The sequence below is a fragment of the Mastigoproctus giganteus genome, chromosome 5, assembly GCF_048544385.1.
Source record: "Mastigoproctus giganteus isolate SK-2022 chromosome 5, ASM4854438v1, whole genome shotgun sequence".
In the NCBI taxonomy this organism is placed as follows: domain Eukaryota; kingdom Metazoa; phylum Arthropoda; class Arachnida; order Uropygi; family Thelyphonidae; genus Mastigoproctus; species Mastigoproctus giganteus.
Window position 1 is genome coordinate 143,932,117 of NC_143579.1, and position 18,653 is coordinate 143,950,769.

The following is an 18,653-nucleotide window of genomic DNA, read 5'->3' on the forward strand; positions in this document are numbered from 1 at the left end:
CATTGGGAACATTTTTAATGCCTCATGATTGCCTCCATCTGTAGACTCTGTTATGTATGGAATATTAGAAAGTGGCTGTATGACATTGTTGATTCAGTATGCTACAGTGCAGTTATGTGACTGCTGAAAGTCCTTGCCATAGATTTTTATGGGGAACTTTGTTTTGGTGATTTTGAATTGCCAGACATTTTTCAGCAGGTGGATAGCAGTCAATTGATTGGAAATTAAAATGTTGTTTAAAATAATGGAAGCATACATTCTTTTGGTAGCTGACACAACTTTATCACACATAGTGAAATTTTCATTCATATTGTGTGACTTATTTGTGGTCCCTGAAATTTCACCTCATTTTACCAGAGAAATTTGTTTCTTGGTAAATTTAGAAATTATGTGTTACGCCAAAGATCATTAATTTTGTATGCTAAAGACAGATGTTATATAGACTGCACAGCTTCAGATTTTGATGTTTGTAACTTAAGTGTAGATGTTATTTTTGTAAAAATTCATTAAACATACACATTCATTTTTGGCTCATTACGATTGCTAAAATGAACATTGTGTAAAAAATGAATTATATTTCAAGTTAGTGTAATTTCATTCTGGTCAGAGCAACTAGAATGTGGTTGTATTGATAGTGTAGGACCAAAAGAGAACATAAATGAAACATGAACATATTACTGTACTTGGAAGTGCCACTGCTAGTTGCAAAATTCAGATAGTAGTTATTTTTGAATAAGGTGCCTTGTTTACTTAACTCTAGCTTAAATTTATTTCTTAAACTTTGTATTTTAGTGGAAAATTATAAAAAAAAGAGGACTAAACAGAATATTTCTAATAAGAAAAAGGCAGAAAAGATCTTAAGCTAAAAAAAAGAGAACACATTTTCTTTTTAAAAAAAGAACTGGCCATCATACTTCTTTTGTCAGTGAAGTGACAATCACCCACATCCACTGAAGTTATCAAAATCTGCTAATTGCCAAAAGCAAACTGTTGTGTAAAGTCACAGTCAACAGAATTCCAGATGTGTTATTACTTTGTAAGCAATGCTATTTTCAATTAACAGTGCATACAATAACTTGCATGCATAACCTTTACAATTCTGTTGGTGGGAGGTCGTTTGTCCCATTCAACACAATTTTTTGTACACCTTAACCACAGTGGGTTGTGAGAAACTGACAAGACATGCTGTTTCTGATATGGAAACACCTGATGCATGTGCTCCCACAATTATGCTCTTTTGAAACTCCATGATACTACATCTCATAACTTTTACTTTATAACTTTGACTTGCAAGACCAGATGTAATTTACCACTGCTCTAGCAGGAAAATCTGTTCAGCTTTTTATGCTGCTATGTGGCATATTCAGTGATCACTGAGTGTATATGATAATATTAGAAGATGAAATAAACACTTTTCTTTTCTTTTTTTTGTATGTGTAAATGTTTTAGGTTTATGTGGACACAGTTGGAGTGCCTAAGAAATATCAAGAGAAGTTATTAGAGATCTTTCCTGATTTGAAAATCTGTGTTACCAAACAGGCTGACTCAAAATTCTCCATTGTCAGTGCAGCAAGTATTTGTGCCAAGGTAAAATAAGTATTTTTTTTAAATTAGAGAGTACTTTTTAATTTTCATGTCTTTTAGAGGCATTAAGTTAGTTTTTTTTTTAATTATTAGTGAATTTTTTTTACACGTGTTGGGTCAATTCAAATTTTTTTATGAAAATAAAAAAATTAGATAGCCAGATATAATGCCTACTAGAAGGCAGTTTGTGCCCTCCAAAGTTCCATGTTTATACATCTACGAGTCCAAAAAATATACTCATGTGGTACGATACAATAATGTATATTCAGTTTAAGCAGTAGTTTCCCGAATAGAGTCTTCTATATTATCTTGTATCCTACTTATCACATGTAGTACATAGGGATGGAGTTTTACTCAATGTATTGTGTTGATGGATGCCTGTATGCATGATTGAGATCTTTTCTGATGTCACTGGATGTGTGCATTCCTTATTCATTAATCTAGTTGTAATCATTTTCTTGGTTATATCATAGCACCATAGAACCCTCATGCTTGTGAAATTTTAAGAATGTCCTGTGTGCTATTGTTATTTTTCATTGTCTGGTATTTTATTTTAATTTATTTGAAGTTAATTTTTTTATGTTTTCAATTTATAGGACTTAACTTATGGTGGTAGATCACTCATTCATTCAGTGGTCATTGATTGCTGGTCATTTAAGCACTCAGTTTATAATGCTGATGTAATATCCTAACCTGCCAGTGCTACTACTGTAAAAGGATTATGAAAGTTGTCTTCCCAAATTACATGTTTTGTTTGAGGTGAGGGCCTCACATTAAAATATTGGCTATCTGTTATGAAAATATTGGCAATACTTAGCTTTTCCCCACTTTTGGAAAAGCTGTGTTATCTCTTTATTTTCCTGTGAGTCATATAGTAGTGTTCTTTGTGCTGTATAAATTAGTGATGTGATTCATGGTTGTTTGAATATCATCTTCCTTGCATATTCCCAGTTCTTATTTCTCTTCCTTTATAAGCTTATTAGCTTTCTGATGATGTTCCTACCTTGTTCCACCAGATTATTGCTGCTGACTGATATTCATTAAATTGTGTATTGTTTAGTCTGGAAACATTGCTAGTCTTAAGAGGGTTGTTTGGAGTCTGTGAAGAAATTAGGTGCCAACTCAGCGTTCAGATGGGCATTTATGAGAATTCGAGGTGTAGGGTATATGCTCTTGAAGAAATTAATATGAGGGATCCCGTCAAGCTCTCAGTTGCCCAACTCAGTGCCAGAGCTCACTCCTATGCATCAGGCAACACAGTGGCAATATCCAAGGCTATATCACTGGTCCCACAGGAAGTAGTTATTGTTGGTGTCTCTATTGTCAGGGAGATGGGGGAATATATTATGCAAAAAGGATAACTGGAACAGGACCAGAGTATGTCAACCAGCGGCAAAAGTTGATGACGTTTTCGGGCAGATATCATCTTTTAACAGCACAAAAGGTGATATTAACATTAGCAAGGGCATATGATACAAGAAAGCAAGCTTACATAGCATCAGCCAAAAAAAAACCAAAAAAAAAAAACACACCCCCCCCTCCCTTCTCATCCACCGCTCCAGATGTTTGTATAGTTCTGCCTTTAATCTGTTTAAGTTATGAACTTCTACGACAGATGGAAGTTTGTTCCAGCAATCATTCACCCACTGGCTAAAGGCAAATTTCCACACATCTATCCTACAACTGTCTTTCCTCAATTTGAATTTGTGTCCTCTCAGGTGATTATTCTGAGCAAGAGGAAGAATCCCATCAGCATTGAGCATACTCAAACCATTCAAGGCTTTATACACCTCAATCGGATCACCTCGAAAGTGCCTAGTCTCCAGACACTGTAATTTGCAAAAGTTAAGCCTTTTTTCGTAAGAGCAACCCTTTGTTCCGTTCACTAATATTCCCTTGTCTGTACTCATTCGCACAGCTCTACATCCTTCTTAGAATGAGGCCTCCAGACCTGTATACAGTACTAAGGTGTGACCTGACCATTACCTGAACAAGGGGATAATCATCTTATTCCCTAGAAAAATTCCTGTATATCATTGACAAGACACCATGGGCTACTCTTGCAGACCATTTGCACTACTCAGAAAACTTCATATCTGCCTGTACAATTACCCCCCAGGTCCTTTTCACTCTCTACCTCTGTCAGTGTAGTACCACACAAATGAAGTTTAACATTGACAAATGTAAAGTACTACACATGGGAAACAGCAACCCCAGAGCAACGTATCAACTCTGTGGTACAACACTGACAGTGGTAGAGAATGAAAGGGACTTGGGGGTGGTCGTGCAGGCAGATATGAAGTTCTCTGAGCAGTGCAGACGAGCTGCAAGAGTAGCTCATGGAGTATTGTCAATGATATACAGGAATTTTTCCAGCAGGGATAAGGAGGTGATTATTCCATTGTATAAGGCGATGGTCAGGCCACACCTAGAGTACTGTATACAGGTCTGGAGGCCTCATTTCAAGAAGGATGTAGAGCTGCTGGAACGAGTACAGAGAAGGGCAACAAGATTAGTGAATGGAACAAAGGGGTGCTCTTACGAAGAAAGGCTTAAGTTTTGCAAATTACAGTGTCTGGAGACTAGGCACCAGCGAGGTGATCTGATAGAGGTGTATAAAGCCTTGAATGGTTTAAGCATGCTCAATGCTGATGGGATTCTTCCTCTAGCTCAGAAAAATCACCTGAGAGGGCATAAATTCAAATTGAGGAAAGACAGATGTAGGATAGACGTGCGGAAATTTGCCTTTAGCCAGCGGGTGGTTGGTTGGTGGAACAGACTTCCATCCCTTGTGGTGGAGGTTGATAGCCTAAATAAGTTTAAGGCTCAGCTGGACAGGTATTTTGAACGAACAGAGGGGTGAAGTGGAAGTGGTTTTTTTTTTTTTTTGGCTGATGCTGCATAAGCTTGCTTTCTTGCATCAAATGCCTCTACTAATGCTAATGCTAATGCTAGTTGTTTTACTCTCTACCTCTGGGGTTACTGTTTCCCATATGCAGTACTTTACATTTGTCAATGTTAAACTTCAGTTGCCACCTCTCAGCCCATCTACTCAACTTTTCTAGATCCTGTTGCAGCAGTGTACTGTCATTGGTGTCATAACAACTCTGCTGTCCTTAGTATCATCTGCAAACTTGGAAATTAAGCCTGATATACCATCATCAATACCATTAATGAATACAGAAAACAACAATGAACCCAACACTGAACCCTGGGGGACTCCACTAATAACATTAGTCCACGAAGAGCAGTGTCTATTGATTACCACTCTCTGTCTTCTCCCACACAACCATCCCTTTATCCATAGCAGCAATTTGCCTCCAATGCCACACTTCTCCAATTTATGCAGCAGTCTTTCATGTGCAGCAGTATCAGATGCCTTTCAAAGATCCAAATATATATCAAAATATTGTTGTACATGTTGGCACTAATGACCTTCAGAGTAAGAAATCTGCAGATTTACTTAACAAGTACAGGTCAATGCTGAAAAAAAGTCACGAGTTATGGTTAATTTTGAAAGTGTCTGCAATTCTGCCCAGACACGATAGGAGGGAATATATGATGCGAGCCTTGTCAATCAGTTCGGCCCTGGAGAGATTGTGCACGGCTCATGGGGTAGAATTTTTTTCAGCGTGGTCTGTGCTTCCTAACAGGGATTCTGCTTCTACAGGGATGGGATACACTTAAATAGAAAGGGTGCAAGAATATTTGCTAATGCTAGTGAGGCAGTGTTAGGTGGGTCAGAAAAGTGCTAGTTTGGAGGGGGGGATTCACAGACTAAAATATGAACGGTAGCCGCAGGCAAAAGCGAAAGTGATTCTTGCACTGCTTCTATTGTAATGAGCAGAAGCCTAGAGAGCAAGTTGCTGGGGATTTCAAGAGCTGCTGGGAGTCATCACAGAACAGTAAATACTTGCGCTGTGTTAGGGTAACTAAGAGGAAGAAGAGGTGCATGTATTGTTGTATGTACACCAATGCTAAAAGTATAGTAAATAAATTTGATGAATTTGAAGTGCTGATCAAGGCATCAAAGGCAGATATTGCCTTTGATGCAGATATTGCTTGTTGCCCCATGTGGACGGTACCCAGCCGTCCACATGGTGCAACAGGAAACGTGATTCATTGGACCAGACGACATTCTTCCAATCACTCAAGGTAAAGTTTCGATGCTCATGTGCCCATTGTAGGCCTGTCGCCATCAACCCATGGTTAGCATGGGCACTCAGAGTGGCCTGCAGCTATTCAGCCCCATTTTTAACAGGGTTCGATGTACTGTGTCTTGTAACACATTACTCCTATCTCCAGCTTTCCAGTTACCAGCTAGTTGGGCCACAGTCGCCCTTCTGTTGCCACATACGATCTGGGAGAGCCTTCACTCACCTCGAGCATCGATGAGACTTGGTCGTCCAACACCTCGCTGGCGGTTTGTGGGTTTCCCTCCTCGCACCACTTTCGGTAGGTACCAATCACGGCTGACCATGAGCATCCCACCAGCCATGCTGTTATGGATATGCTCTTAACCAGTCATCTTGTCATTACAATTTGGTCTTTGTCAAACTCGCTTAAGTCTACTGCCTTTCCCATCTGAAGAACAAGAGTAATACTGATTAACGGAGCTCAGTATCAAGTGTTTTTTATACTGTGTCCTGACCCATGCACGTGCTGTAGTTCACCTGCAGTTGCTTCGATTTGCATAACGACTCGCTGGTCATAATGTTTTGGCTCATTGGTGTACAGATAACCCTCATATGACACAGTAGTTAGGTTCCTATAAAATGTCATGTTGTGCGAAATCATATTATATGGGACTAAGAAAAATTACAAAAGGGGGGTTCCAAAAGCTATCAAAAATACACTGTTTCGTTAACTAAATGTTAACAAAACTACCAAAAATACACCTTTCTAGATTTCGTGTATCTTCTGCTCTCTTTAAAAAATTAGTAACCTGGGTTTGTTTGCTTTTTCTTGATAAATCTTTGTGAATTTCATCGTATGAAACTAAGCATTTTTGAAGTTCCCTTTTGAACTTTGGACTCCTTTCATTCAAGAATCCGCACTCCATTCAAAAAATAAGATTCTAATTCTTCGGCTAACTTTATGCCTTCCCATATGCTTTTTAGTGTAAAATTTGGAAGTTAGAATTTTTATCTACACTATCATCTTCTGAATTGATTTGGTCTTGCCTCCAATGCCATTATCAGTAGGAGACTGGCAGAATTATTAACAAGTACAGGTCACTGTTGAACAAAAGCCGAGAATTAGGGTTGAATTTGAAAGTGTCTGCAATTCTACCCAGACACGATAGGAGGGAGTATATGATGAGAACCTTGTCGATCAATTCGGCCCTGGAAAGATTGTGCAAGGCTCAAGGGGTAGAATTTTTTTCAGCCTGGACTGTACTTGTTAACAGGAGAGATTGCTTCTACAGGGATGGGATACACTTAAATAGAAAGGGTGCAAGAATATTTGCTGATGCTATCGAGGCAGTGTTAGGTGGGTCGGAAACTGCTAGCTTGGGGGGAGACAAAAACCAATAGATTGACAGTAGCCACTGGCAGAGGTGAAAGAGATTCTTGCACTGCTTCTATTAGAATGAGCAGAAGCCTGAAAAACAAGATGCTTGATATTTCAGAGACTGCTGGGAGCCATTGCGGTACAAGTAAACACATGGGTTGTGTTAGGGTAGCTAAGAATAGAAACAGGTGCAGGTATACTTGCGTGTACACCAATGCTAGGAGTTTAGTAAACAAATTTGATGAATTTGAGGTATTGCTCAAAACATCAAAGGCAGATATTGTTGGGATATCAGAAACGTGGTGTCACACAGATATAAGGGATGCAGAACTGGAATTTGGGGAGTACAACGTCTACAGAAAGGATAGACAGGATAGGAAGGGGGGAGGGGTTATGCTATTAGTTAAGAAACACATAAAAACCAAGGAAGTGAAGCCAGTCGACATCGCTGGACAGTGCAGTGTTGAGTCAGTTGTGACATAAGCATTGGGAGATCAAAATTGAGAGTAGGAGTGTGCTATAGGCCTAATGACTCTGATGAGTATAATAAGAAACTGTACAGGGAAATAGAGTGGGCCAGGAAATAGAGTGGGCCAGTAAGTACTACACATGCGAAACAGCAACCCCAGAGCAACGTATCAACTCTGTGGTACTACACTGACAGTGGTAGAGAATGAAAGGGACTTGGGGGTGGTTGTGCAGGCGGATATGAAGTTCTCTGAGCTGTGCAGACGGGCTGCAAGAGTAGCTCATGGAGTATTGTCAATGATATACAGGAATTTTTCCAGCAGGGATAAGGAGGTGATTATTCCCTTGTATAAGACAATGGTCAGGCCACACCTAGAGTACTGTATGCATGTCTGGAGGCCTCATTTCAAGAAGGATGTAGAGCTGCTGGAACGAGTACAGAGAAGGGCAACAAGATTAGTGAATGGAACAAAGGCTTGCTCTTACGAAGAAAGGCTTAAGTTTTGCAAATTACAGTGTCTGGAGACTAGGCATCAGCGAGGTGATCTGATAGAGGTGTATAAAGCCTTGAATGGTTTGAGCATGCTCAATGCTGATGGGATTCTTTCTCTAGCTCAGAATAATCACCTGAGAGGGCATAAATTCAAATTGAGGAAAGGCAGATGTAGGATAGACGTGCGGAAATTTGCCTTTAGCCAGCGGGTGGTTGGTTGGTGGAACAGACTTCCATCCCTTGTTGTGGAAGTTGATAGCCTAAATAAGTTTAAGGCTCAGCTGGACAGGTATTTTGAACAAACAGAGGGGTGAAGTGGAAGTGGGTTTTTTTTTTTTTTTTTTTTTTGGCTGATGCTGCATAAGCTTGCTTTCTTGCATCAAATGCCTGTACTAATGCTAATGCTAATTAATAAATGTATCTGAGTAGCATTAATACCAGTATAATACATCAATTTAGTGGTGCCACATTCAAAGTATAGGAGAATGAAAAAGACGTATGCATGATCGTACAGTCCAACATGAAGTTCTCTTTGCAATGCAAACAGACTGCTAGGACATCTCATGGAGCTCTGTTGATATACAAGAATTTTGTGGGCAGGGTTAAGGAGGTGATTATCCTATTGTATATAGCAATGACTAAGTCACATCTTGAGTACTGCATACAGGTTTGGATGACTAATTTTATGAAGGTTGTAGATTTGTTGGAATGGGTGCAGAGATGAGCAACAAGACTGGCCAGGCAAGCAAAAGGATATTCTTATGAATAAAGACTTGAATTCTGTATATTGCAGCATCTCGAAAAAATAAAGGGATGGTTGAGTGGGAGATAACAGAGAGGGGTAATCAATGGACACTGCTCTTCATGGACTAATGTTATTAGTGGAATTCCCCAGGGTTTGGTTCTGGGCCCATTGTTGTTTTGTGTATTCATCAATGATATTGATGAGGGCTTAATGTCCAAGTTTTCAGATTATACAAAGGTTGGCAGGGTTGTTAATGACAGTAAAGACAGTATGCTACTGCAAATGGATCTAGATAAGTTGGGCAAATGGGCTCAGAAGTGGCAACTGAAGTTTAACATTAACAAATGCAAAGTACTCCATATGGATAACAGTAACCCAAGAGAAACATACCAACTGTGCGATACTACACTCAGGGAAGTGGAAAGTGAAAAGGACCTGAGGGTAATTGTGCAGTCAGATATCAAGTTCTCTGATTAGGCAGACAGGCTGAAAGAGCAGGTCATGGAGTTTTGTCAATAACAGGCTGCCAGAGCAGGTCATGAAGTTTTTTCAGTGACAGGCTGCCAGAGCAGGTCATGGAGTTTTGTCAATGATATATAGGAATTTTGCTAGCTGGGACAAGGAGGTGATTATCCTGTTGTACAAGGCAATGGTCAGGCCACACCTTGAATACTGTGTGCAGGTTTGGAGGCCTCATTTTAGGAAGGATGTAGAGTTGCTAGTACGAGTACAAAGAAGGGTAACAAGATTGCAGCGTCTGGAGACTAGGCACATGTGAGGTGATCTGAACGAGTTGAGCAAGCTCAATGCTGATGGGATTCTTGCTCTTGCTCAGATTAAGAACCTGAGGGGGCATAGATTCAAGCTGAGAAGACAGTTGTAGAATAGATGTGCAGAAATTTGCCTTTAGCCAGGGGGTAGTTAATTGCTGGAACAGATTTCCATCTCTGGTTGTGGAAGTTGATAGCTTAAATAAATTTAAGGCTGAGCTGGATAAGCATTTGGAGTGAAATGAGCAAAATAGTGGAAAGTGTTTTTTTTTTTTTTTTTTTTTTTTTGGCTGATGCTGCATAAGGCTTGCTTCCTTGCATTGTATACCTATGCTAATGCTAACTGAAGAAATAAGAGAATATGTTTGATTGTTGGTCGCATCTTACAGCAATAGGAGCACTGAGGATAGATTTATCCCATAAGTACAGATGAGTGAGGTGGGAATGAATGATATGCAGTCTTGCCAGTACTGTCTTTTTCCACTTGTTGCTTGATTGCCATGTTTGGTTATTTTTAATCTCTAGAAGTTTATTAGCTTGAGGGTTGTCATAGTTAGTACCAGTGGTTTCTACATGCTGCTTCTATAAGTTTTCTGTAGTCTGTATAGGGCACTGAAAAGATGGTAGCTTACATGGAGTTGTTTTTCAGCAAGATCTGCTTTTTTTGTTTCCAGTGTGTCAGAATGGTTTGGGATCCAACAGAATATTACAGTCTAGTTGGACTCTCTATAAGAGAGTAACTGTTTGTTATTTGATTTTTAGGAGCATTAGCAACTAAGGCCATATTGCTCCAAAGAGAGTAACTATGTGCAAGTAGTTTTGAGAATAGGGTGTCAAAAACAGAGATTATTTCAGTCTGCATACATTAGATAAGATTAATCTTTATTGTATGTAAAGGCACAATACAATGCACCCATCACAGCTTACTGCCAGGGGTTTCACATGGACAGCAATATAACAAAATAACAAAATAAATAATGATAATAAAAATACAAAATTGATAAATAAAATAGAATCCACGAACAGATACCATGCGAACCAGTCCTCCATACATCTAGATTACAGGATTCATGGTTCACAGAATATAATGGCACAGATCGAGTTGTTTCAGAGTTCACAGTTAGATTCTTACAGTTCAGATTCGTCACCCTACTGGATGGGGAGACAGTCACATGCTTTGGTTAGGATTCTTCTTCTGTACTGCTTGTCACAGGCAAACCCGTTCAGATCCAAATCCAGCAATTGTATCATTGTTAACATTTGTGTTGGAAGGAACCTTTCAGATAGGTGCAGTGGGTCAAGCACATCTGTGATTTTTGCTCTCAGCGCAGGAGGAGGAACTCTCCAGTGGACCACATCCAAGATGTTGGGGGCAGAGATCTTACCCGTGAGCATCTTCACAGTGAAAGTTAAGCATCTGGCTGGTGCAGCATAAGCCTCAGGCTTCCTTGCATCGTATGGTTAATAATAATAATAATAATAATCTCCAAATCTGCTTCGCCTACCTCTTTTTTTTTTACCAGTAATCCTTGAATGTCTTCAGTAATCATTTTTTTTTTTTTTTTTAGGAGTATATGTGATTAAGGCCATGTTACTCTGTATATTTTCTATAAATTGTGTGTCCTGAGGTCAATTTTCTGTTTTACTGGACAAAAAACCGTTTCTGGGAGAAAAAACCATGCTGCCCTTGCCTGAGACCAAGAAACTCAGCCACATTGTTGAAAAAGACCCATAAATATTCCTCCTGTCGTTGACAGGATTCAAATTCAGGTCTTTTCCACCCGGTGTGGGGAGGGGGCGATTCTATCAACTGTGCTGCTACCCACAAGGGCTTCATATCATCGAAATGTAGCAAGTAGGTGGTAGATGACTTTTATCAACCGGTGAAATACCACCACTTTGCTTATTGGAGGCTTGAAGTGGTGAAACCCATGTTTAGTCTCTAGAGCAAAGTTTCCGGCATTCCCCTCCCCCCATACTTCTCCTTCAACCCATGCACGGTACTAAGTACTATAGGTTTTGATACCTTTCGTGTTTGGGGTTTTCATAAAAAAAAAAAAAAAAAAAAGTTTTACTATCGCACCGATTCCATTTCTGCTGGTTCGATCATATCTTCAAAAAGGCCTCTAAGGTTGGGAGAGTAATACATATCCAGAATTTAAAACAAATACACCAACCGTTTAACTATAATGGTTTAATACTGAAAATTATAAAGTGTACCAAACGATACTACACTGTGAAATAATATATGCAAAAAACTGTTTTACAAAATAAAATATACGATAAGAATTTTAATATACAATAGAATATAAATAAAATATTTAAAATACAATAAAATTAAAAGCGATAAAACATTGACTGAAGCTTTCGGAGGCTTCCGCCTCCTTTCTCAACAACAATGATGTTTAAGCAACTCATCCTTAAGTAACAGGCTCACAGCACACGTGGTTGACCAGGCCCATACTCAATATTTCTTCCATACGATCAAGAACCGGAAGCGGCTCGGGAGCGTGGAAATATAAAATGCTCGTCTTTTGCCAGGACCACAGCTTCCAGTAGGGGGTGAAATCGAACACCCCTGTCCCTATTCATACTATTGTTCTCAGACGAGCCTATCCACAAACTCTCCAGCCACTTACAGTCCCAGAACCTATGCACCCGGTCAAGGATGACAGCATTCACATTTCATATTTCCTGAATGAACTGACTCTGGCCATACATTTTTCCAACATGCACCTGTTGACAGTTTTACTTCTTTCAGCGATAAAGCTATGATTCTGATACTGATATAGTCCACAATTGAGAAACGTTTCAATGCCTCCATTACTTCAACAGATTCGGAATCAATTTTTTCCAAAATCCCTTGTTATGTTCCTAACACCACAACTTCAATGTTTGGATGACTTAAATCTTTTGGATGGCGTGGTATGCTATCCAATTGTAATAAAACTTTGAAATCTAGATTTTTCAACAAACACAAGTTCAATAGCACAGAACGTAACATGAGGATTTCCCAACAAAATAAAATACGGGGATTTCTGAATAATTTTTTTTGGACTAGCGAGTCAACAGCGGGGATTCAAAACAAGTAGAAACGTTGAAATGTGACATCCAACATAATAGCAGGGGTTTTCCCCTGCACAAAAGCTCAAAAATGCCCTGTTATGTGAGGTTTACCAAAATTCTCTAACCATGTTAAAGCAAAACCATGTTATATAAGCACTGTGTTGTGCAAGAATTGCCACAAATTATCAATCATGTTAGAGCGAAACCGTATTGTAGAAGTACCGTGTTATATGGGGGTTGCCTGTATATATAAACAAAAAGGAAATAAGTGAAAAAAATGTAGAAAAAATAGAGAATTAGAAAAAGAGTGTCAGATCAGATTAATGCCATCAAGATATTGATTAAACATTACATCCATCTGTAAAACTGATATTATAGTACAGGTTGTTCTCGACTTTACGAGTTAATTTGTTCCTAGCATGTGCTCGTAAAGCGGGAATTTATTTTCCATAGACATAATGTTAAAAATTGGGGATACATTATCAACAATGAAATTAGTTAACTAATTAGTTAATGTTTAAACAATGATTGATTTATCCAAAGAAATGAAAATGTAGCCTATAAAATCAAGCAAATTATAATAATAGAGAAATTATTTATGACGTACAAATGTTAAAGAATGTTTATTCTTCATCATCGACTCGATGATCACTCATTATTCTCTACATTCCGACTTAAGGAATGTAGAGAATAATCCCCCCCCCCATATCCAATTTTATTAGACCCCTAAATTTAACTCTAAAATCCAGCTATAGGACCAAAAGAAATAATCGATCCATATTTATTAAACAGTTTAGACCTCAAAAATCTAATTTTATGCCAATCCAAGTAATGGTTTCCTTGCTGCCAGAAGTATGGTGTTTGAAGACAGCAGTTTTGAGTGCTCATTGTTGAGACCGCACGGTCTGAACACTACGGTTCTGACAGGGGGAATGATGTCCCACCTGGTTTACAAAATAGATATCGCCATCCTCAAAAATTATTAGCCAGTTGGACTAGGAGAGTTGAAAAAGAAGCTCCCTATATCTAAAATAAAGGTAATCCCTGTTGATTTATAATATAGTGTGAATTAATGGATATTTATTTGTTTCGTAATTTTTAGGTTTTTTTGCGACAATTGTTTTTCAATTGTCATGGTGGCATGTTGATGTTGGTTGGTTTTTTGGAGGTTGGTGGCCGCTGTCTTTCTGTAATTCTTTCCGATTCACTTGATGTGATATGAGAGTTGAACGCGTGATTATTTTAATTAATAGCTATTTTAAATTTGATTTATTTATGACTTTTTACATGGGGGTAGGTTCATATTATAATCATTCGCGATTGAGTGTTGAGAGATTAACAGTCCTTCTAAAAAGTATGAGATTTTCTCCTATAATTTGAAAGAAGGGTAAGGAGACTGAAGGCTGGGGGAGAAAGGAAATAAGGGGCCGATCGAGTAGATGGTCCCTACAAGCAGTGGAGCATGCCCGTGCCCCACCAGAAGGAAGATGGGAGAGGCAGGGGGACAAATTCTCTCCCTCGCCGGGGGAAGGGGTTAAAAGGTACCTCGCTAGTGCGGGATGGAGAGCGCCAAGTGGCTTCTATACATACCAAATACTGAACTTGATAGTGTGTCATGTCCAGTATTTGAGTCCAAAGGATGGGCCTATTATGGTGTCATTTTCTTTAGGGAGATAAGGTAAAAGGGTTCTTTGTCTTGTAAACAGCAGCTCGGAAAAGTGGGTGAAGGCCTTGTAGTTGCCCTGTTCGTGTAAAATAATGTGCTCTTCATTCCTGAGTAGTGAGTGGATAGTCATATATAGTCGTCCATACAGGTCTTCGAAGAGGTCGCACTCATGGAGGAGGTGCTCCCAGGATTCTTCTTGTCCACAGGCACAGTGTGGGTTGTCTGTGAGACCAAATTCTTGCAGCTTTCTTTTAAAGGAGTTTTCTTCTAACGTCCGGGAGATAGCCATGCTGGCAAGAGTGGATACACTCTGCTGATATCTGGGAGGAATTTTTGGTAATGATTCCTTTGGTGGATAAATTCCATCGGTTCTGCCAGATGTCGTTTAAGTATTCTATAAGCCTTTTGTGTTGTAAGGTTTTGCTGATTGCTGGTTCAACAGTGAAATCCATGGGTTATCGCTCTTCCTTTTGAGTGTTGGTACAGCAGCCCACAGCGCAAAGCCTCCAGGTCCATGGGAAGGGATCCAGCCAGGACCTCTACCGAGTGGGTGCTGACAGTGCAACAAGCTCTGGCAGTCGTAAGTAATATAGGGTGTTGATTGGATTCAAGCTTTCTTTTGTTCACTGCCATATTTGCCTTGGTGTACCACATCCCCGGGGCTTAGAGGGAACAGGTATCCTGTGTGTTATCAGACACTCAGCCTAAAACACTGATGGATCCAATATCTCTCTATTACAGAAGATTTAGGAGAAGTCCAGTTGGCCTGCCTCCCTAAAATCCACTCATGCACACCTTCTCGATGGAAAGCCCTGTTATATCACTTAGGTGGCAACGAATGTGTAGAGTGGTTCTCTTCAAGACGCCTGGTCACCTTGAAGAGGAAAAGAACAAACCCTCCAGCATATGACAGCACGACAAAAAAAATGGCCCTCAGTCCCCAGCAGCTTTCACTCTCCCTCTTACGGCTGCGAGAGAATCAGAGTGGAAGCAGAGGGTGTTAAGAATATCTGGGTACGACCAGGCTGCCATGCACGGAAACTGAACTTGGCCTGTTATAACATAAGATCACTCATCGGTGAAGACAGGATATTAGAGCTGGAAAAGGAATTAGAAAATGTGAATTGGAATATCATCGGTTTAGCTGAAACAAGAAGAAAAATGAATCACTTATAAGTTTATCAAGTGGAAATCTGCTGTACACCAATGGAAACAGTGAAAGGAGTGAAGGTGGAGTTGGGTTTCTGAGGGTGTCCCACAGGGTTCCATAAAGATTTTAAAAACAAAATTTTGGAATTCAAAAGTACATCACCAAGGGTGTCAAGACGAATACTCAAGATTTCTAAGAGGTACAAGCTAAAGATTATAATGATTTATTCACCAACATCGAGCCATGATGATGAAGAGGTTGAAGAAATGTACACTGAAATTGAGAGTCTTCTAGATGAGCAGAAAACCCACTACACTATTATTATGGGGGACTTCAATGCTAAGGTTGGAAAAAGACAAAACAGTGCAAGAAGGGAAACTATAGGAAATTTTGGAATTGGTGAAAGAAATGAAAGAGGTGAAAGAGTTGTGGAATTTGCAGAATATCAAGGACTGTCAGTAATGAACACTTTTTTCAAAAAAAGGGTGAACAGAAAGTGGACATGGAAGAGTCCAAATGGATTAACTACTAATGAAATCGACTTCATCCTCATTAACAGAAGATATATTGTGAATGATGTTACCATCCTGAATAAGGTAAATGTTGGAAGTGATCACAGAATGGTAAGATGTACACTTGATATAGATGTAGGAAAGGAAAGGAAAAAACTGACTCAAGTAAATAATACAAAGGTGTTTGAGATAACAGAAGAGGAGAAAAAGCAGTATGTACTGGAACTTAAGAACAAGTTTGAGCTTCTGCAGACTGCTCAGGACCAAGATATCGACGAGAAATATTACAACTTTCTGAAAGTGATAAAGCTCAAGAAACCTATAGGGAAATAGAAATCCAAGGAAGAAAAAATTAGTCAAGAAACACTTGTTATGATGAACCGAAGGCGACAAATGAAGAGCAAGATAAACACTGACAAGGTGAAAATTGAGTATACTTATGCAAAGCCATTAGAAAGAGACTCAGAGAGGACATAAGAAGATTTAACACAAGAAAAGTAGAACAAGCATTAAGGGAAAACAAAGGACTTAAATCAGCAGCCATGAGCAGTAACACAGAAAGACAAATGATACTGAAACTGAAGAATAGAACTTTTTAAAATTGCGTACATTTCAAGTCCGATATAAAAACATGCTGTCAACATCTCACATTCAAGAAGAGGGTGTCCCACAGGGTTCTATATTGAGTCCAACCCTATTTGTGATTAGGGTCAACAATATTTTGGAAGAACTTCCAAAAACGATTGAAGTATACATGTATGCTGATGATCTCACCATTTCCTGCCAGTTGCAAAGCATGAATACTATCGAAAGACAGCTACAAATTGCTTTAATGAGAATTCAATCCTGGACCGTACGCAACGGATATCATCTCGCTGAACAGAAATCCACTACCACTCATTTCTGCAAACTTCGTTCACTTCATCTTGATCCAGAACTAAAGATAAATAATGTGCTAATTCCTCTTGTTCACACTGTCTGTTTCCTTGGCATGATACTAGACAGGAAACTGAACTTTCGAGCACATGTGGCCTGTCTTCAAACCATCTGCTTGAAGAAATTAAACATCTTCCGATGTGTGTCATCCATGTCATGGATGATACACATTGTCACACACTCATCCATCTTTATAGAGCTCTCATCAGGTCTCACTTGGACTATGGCTCTCCAGTATATGATTCTGCGAGGAAAAGTACTTTAGAACGATTAAACACCATCCAGCACAGTGCTTTGAGAGTTGCTCTAGGGGCATACAGAACCTCCCTGGTAGAGCTTTTACATCGAAGCCCATGAACCTCCCTTATATCTTCACAGAAAAACATTACTTCTGATGTATGCCACAAAAATCCGCAGTCTTCCCCTCTCACCCTTGTTGAAGATGTCTGTACAATACTGAATGCTAGTCATTTTACGACAGTAAACCTAACGAAAACTGACTCGCTCCTCTTAGATTTAAGGAACTGGCTCAGTCATGGAATATAGAAATCGGTAATATATTTCAGGACACGGCACCACCAGATCCACCCTGGACAAATATCTGTGCAATATATGATGACTACTTTCAACAGTGGGGAAAGAACACCCTGTCTCCTTCCAATATTGCACAGTTACATGCAACTTACACTCTTTCTAATTTAAACGCATGTGAAATCTATACAGATGGATCAAAAACTGAGACCCCAAGTAGGTGCTGCAGCAATCTTCCCATCATTCAGCACTTCTGTCTCATTGCCAGTAGAATGCAGTATCTTCACTGCTGATCTCTATGCTATAAACTTAGCTCTGGGTCACATTATTGAACGTCTAATTCCGTATGCTTTAATATACAATGACCCACTTAGTTCTATCTCAGCCATAAATACTAATATCAACTCCTCTCACCCTGTAATAGTTGTGTGTAATGAATCAAAGCAAACTGTGACATTCTGCTGGATCCCAGGGCATTCTGGGATAGCAGGAAATGAAAAAGCAGATCTTGCAGCCAAACAACCAGATACTTCTATTTTAGAGAATTGTCAATTTCCCTATACCGATTTCAAACCCATCATCCGTAAAGCATGTAACAATAGCTGGTCAATAATCTGGAGAGGTTATCCAGGAAACAAACATTACCAAATAAAACCAGAACCAAAGCTATGGCTCTCCAGCTTCTGGAAAAGCAGGCGAGAAGAAACAATTTTAGGAACTCTAAGGATTGTACATATGCACCTCACTCACCTCTATCTATTAACCAATGACAGCCCTCCTCAATGTACATCATGTCAAGTACAACTGACCATTCGCCATTTGTTAGTGGACTGTCCCCCACTAATACACAATCATCAATAAATTTATTGCTGATTCTTGGAGATGATCCTAATAAAGAACTATTTACTTTCCTAAATCGTATAGGAGTATATCATGAAATATAGTTATATTAATGAAAAGCTGAATTTCATATTCACCATCAGAAAGACACAATATGGCCCTAGCAGCCTATGTGTCGTTAAATTCCACAACAACAAAAACAACTCAGAAAATTTAATTCTTGCAACTATGCATTTTACATAAATTAATTCTCAGTCATCAATAAACACACTTATTTTTCCCCAAAGTCACCATTGTCATTTTCAAATGTCAAGTGCATTTTCTATGCACTTCCGACATCTCTGAGTCAGACGCTGTATTCCAATTCTGTAAAAGTCC

General features: G+C 39.2%; 1 protein-coding gene across 1 annotated transcript in view; it reads left to right on the top strand.

Annotated features, from left to right (window-relative positions):
* The window catches only part of LOC150085746 (ribonuclease H2 subunit A), a 343,664-nt gene that overhangs the window by 205,135 nt on the left and 119,876 nt on the right, over nucleotides 1-18,653 (top strand). Inside the window, exon 5 of the mRNA XM_090374677.1 lies at nucleotides 1,450-1,587. Within this exon, the coding sequence (XP_090230803.1) occupies nucleotides 1,450-1,587 (138 nt within the window). The remainder of the gene's footprint in view (nucleotides 1-1,449; nucleotides 1,588-18,653) is intronic.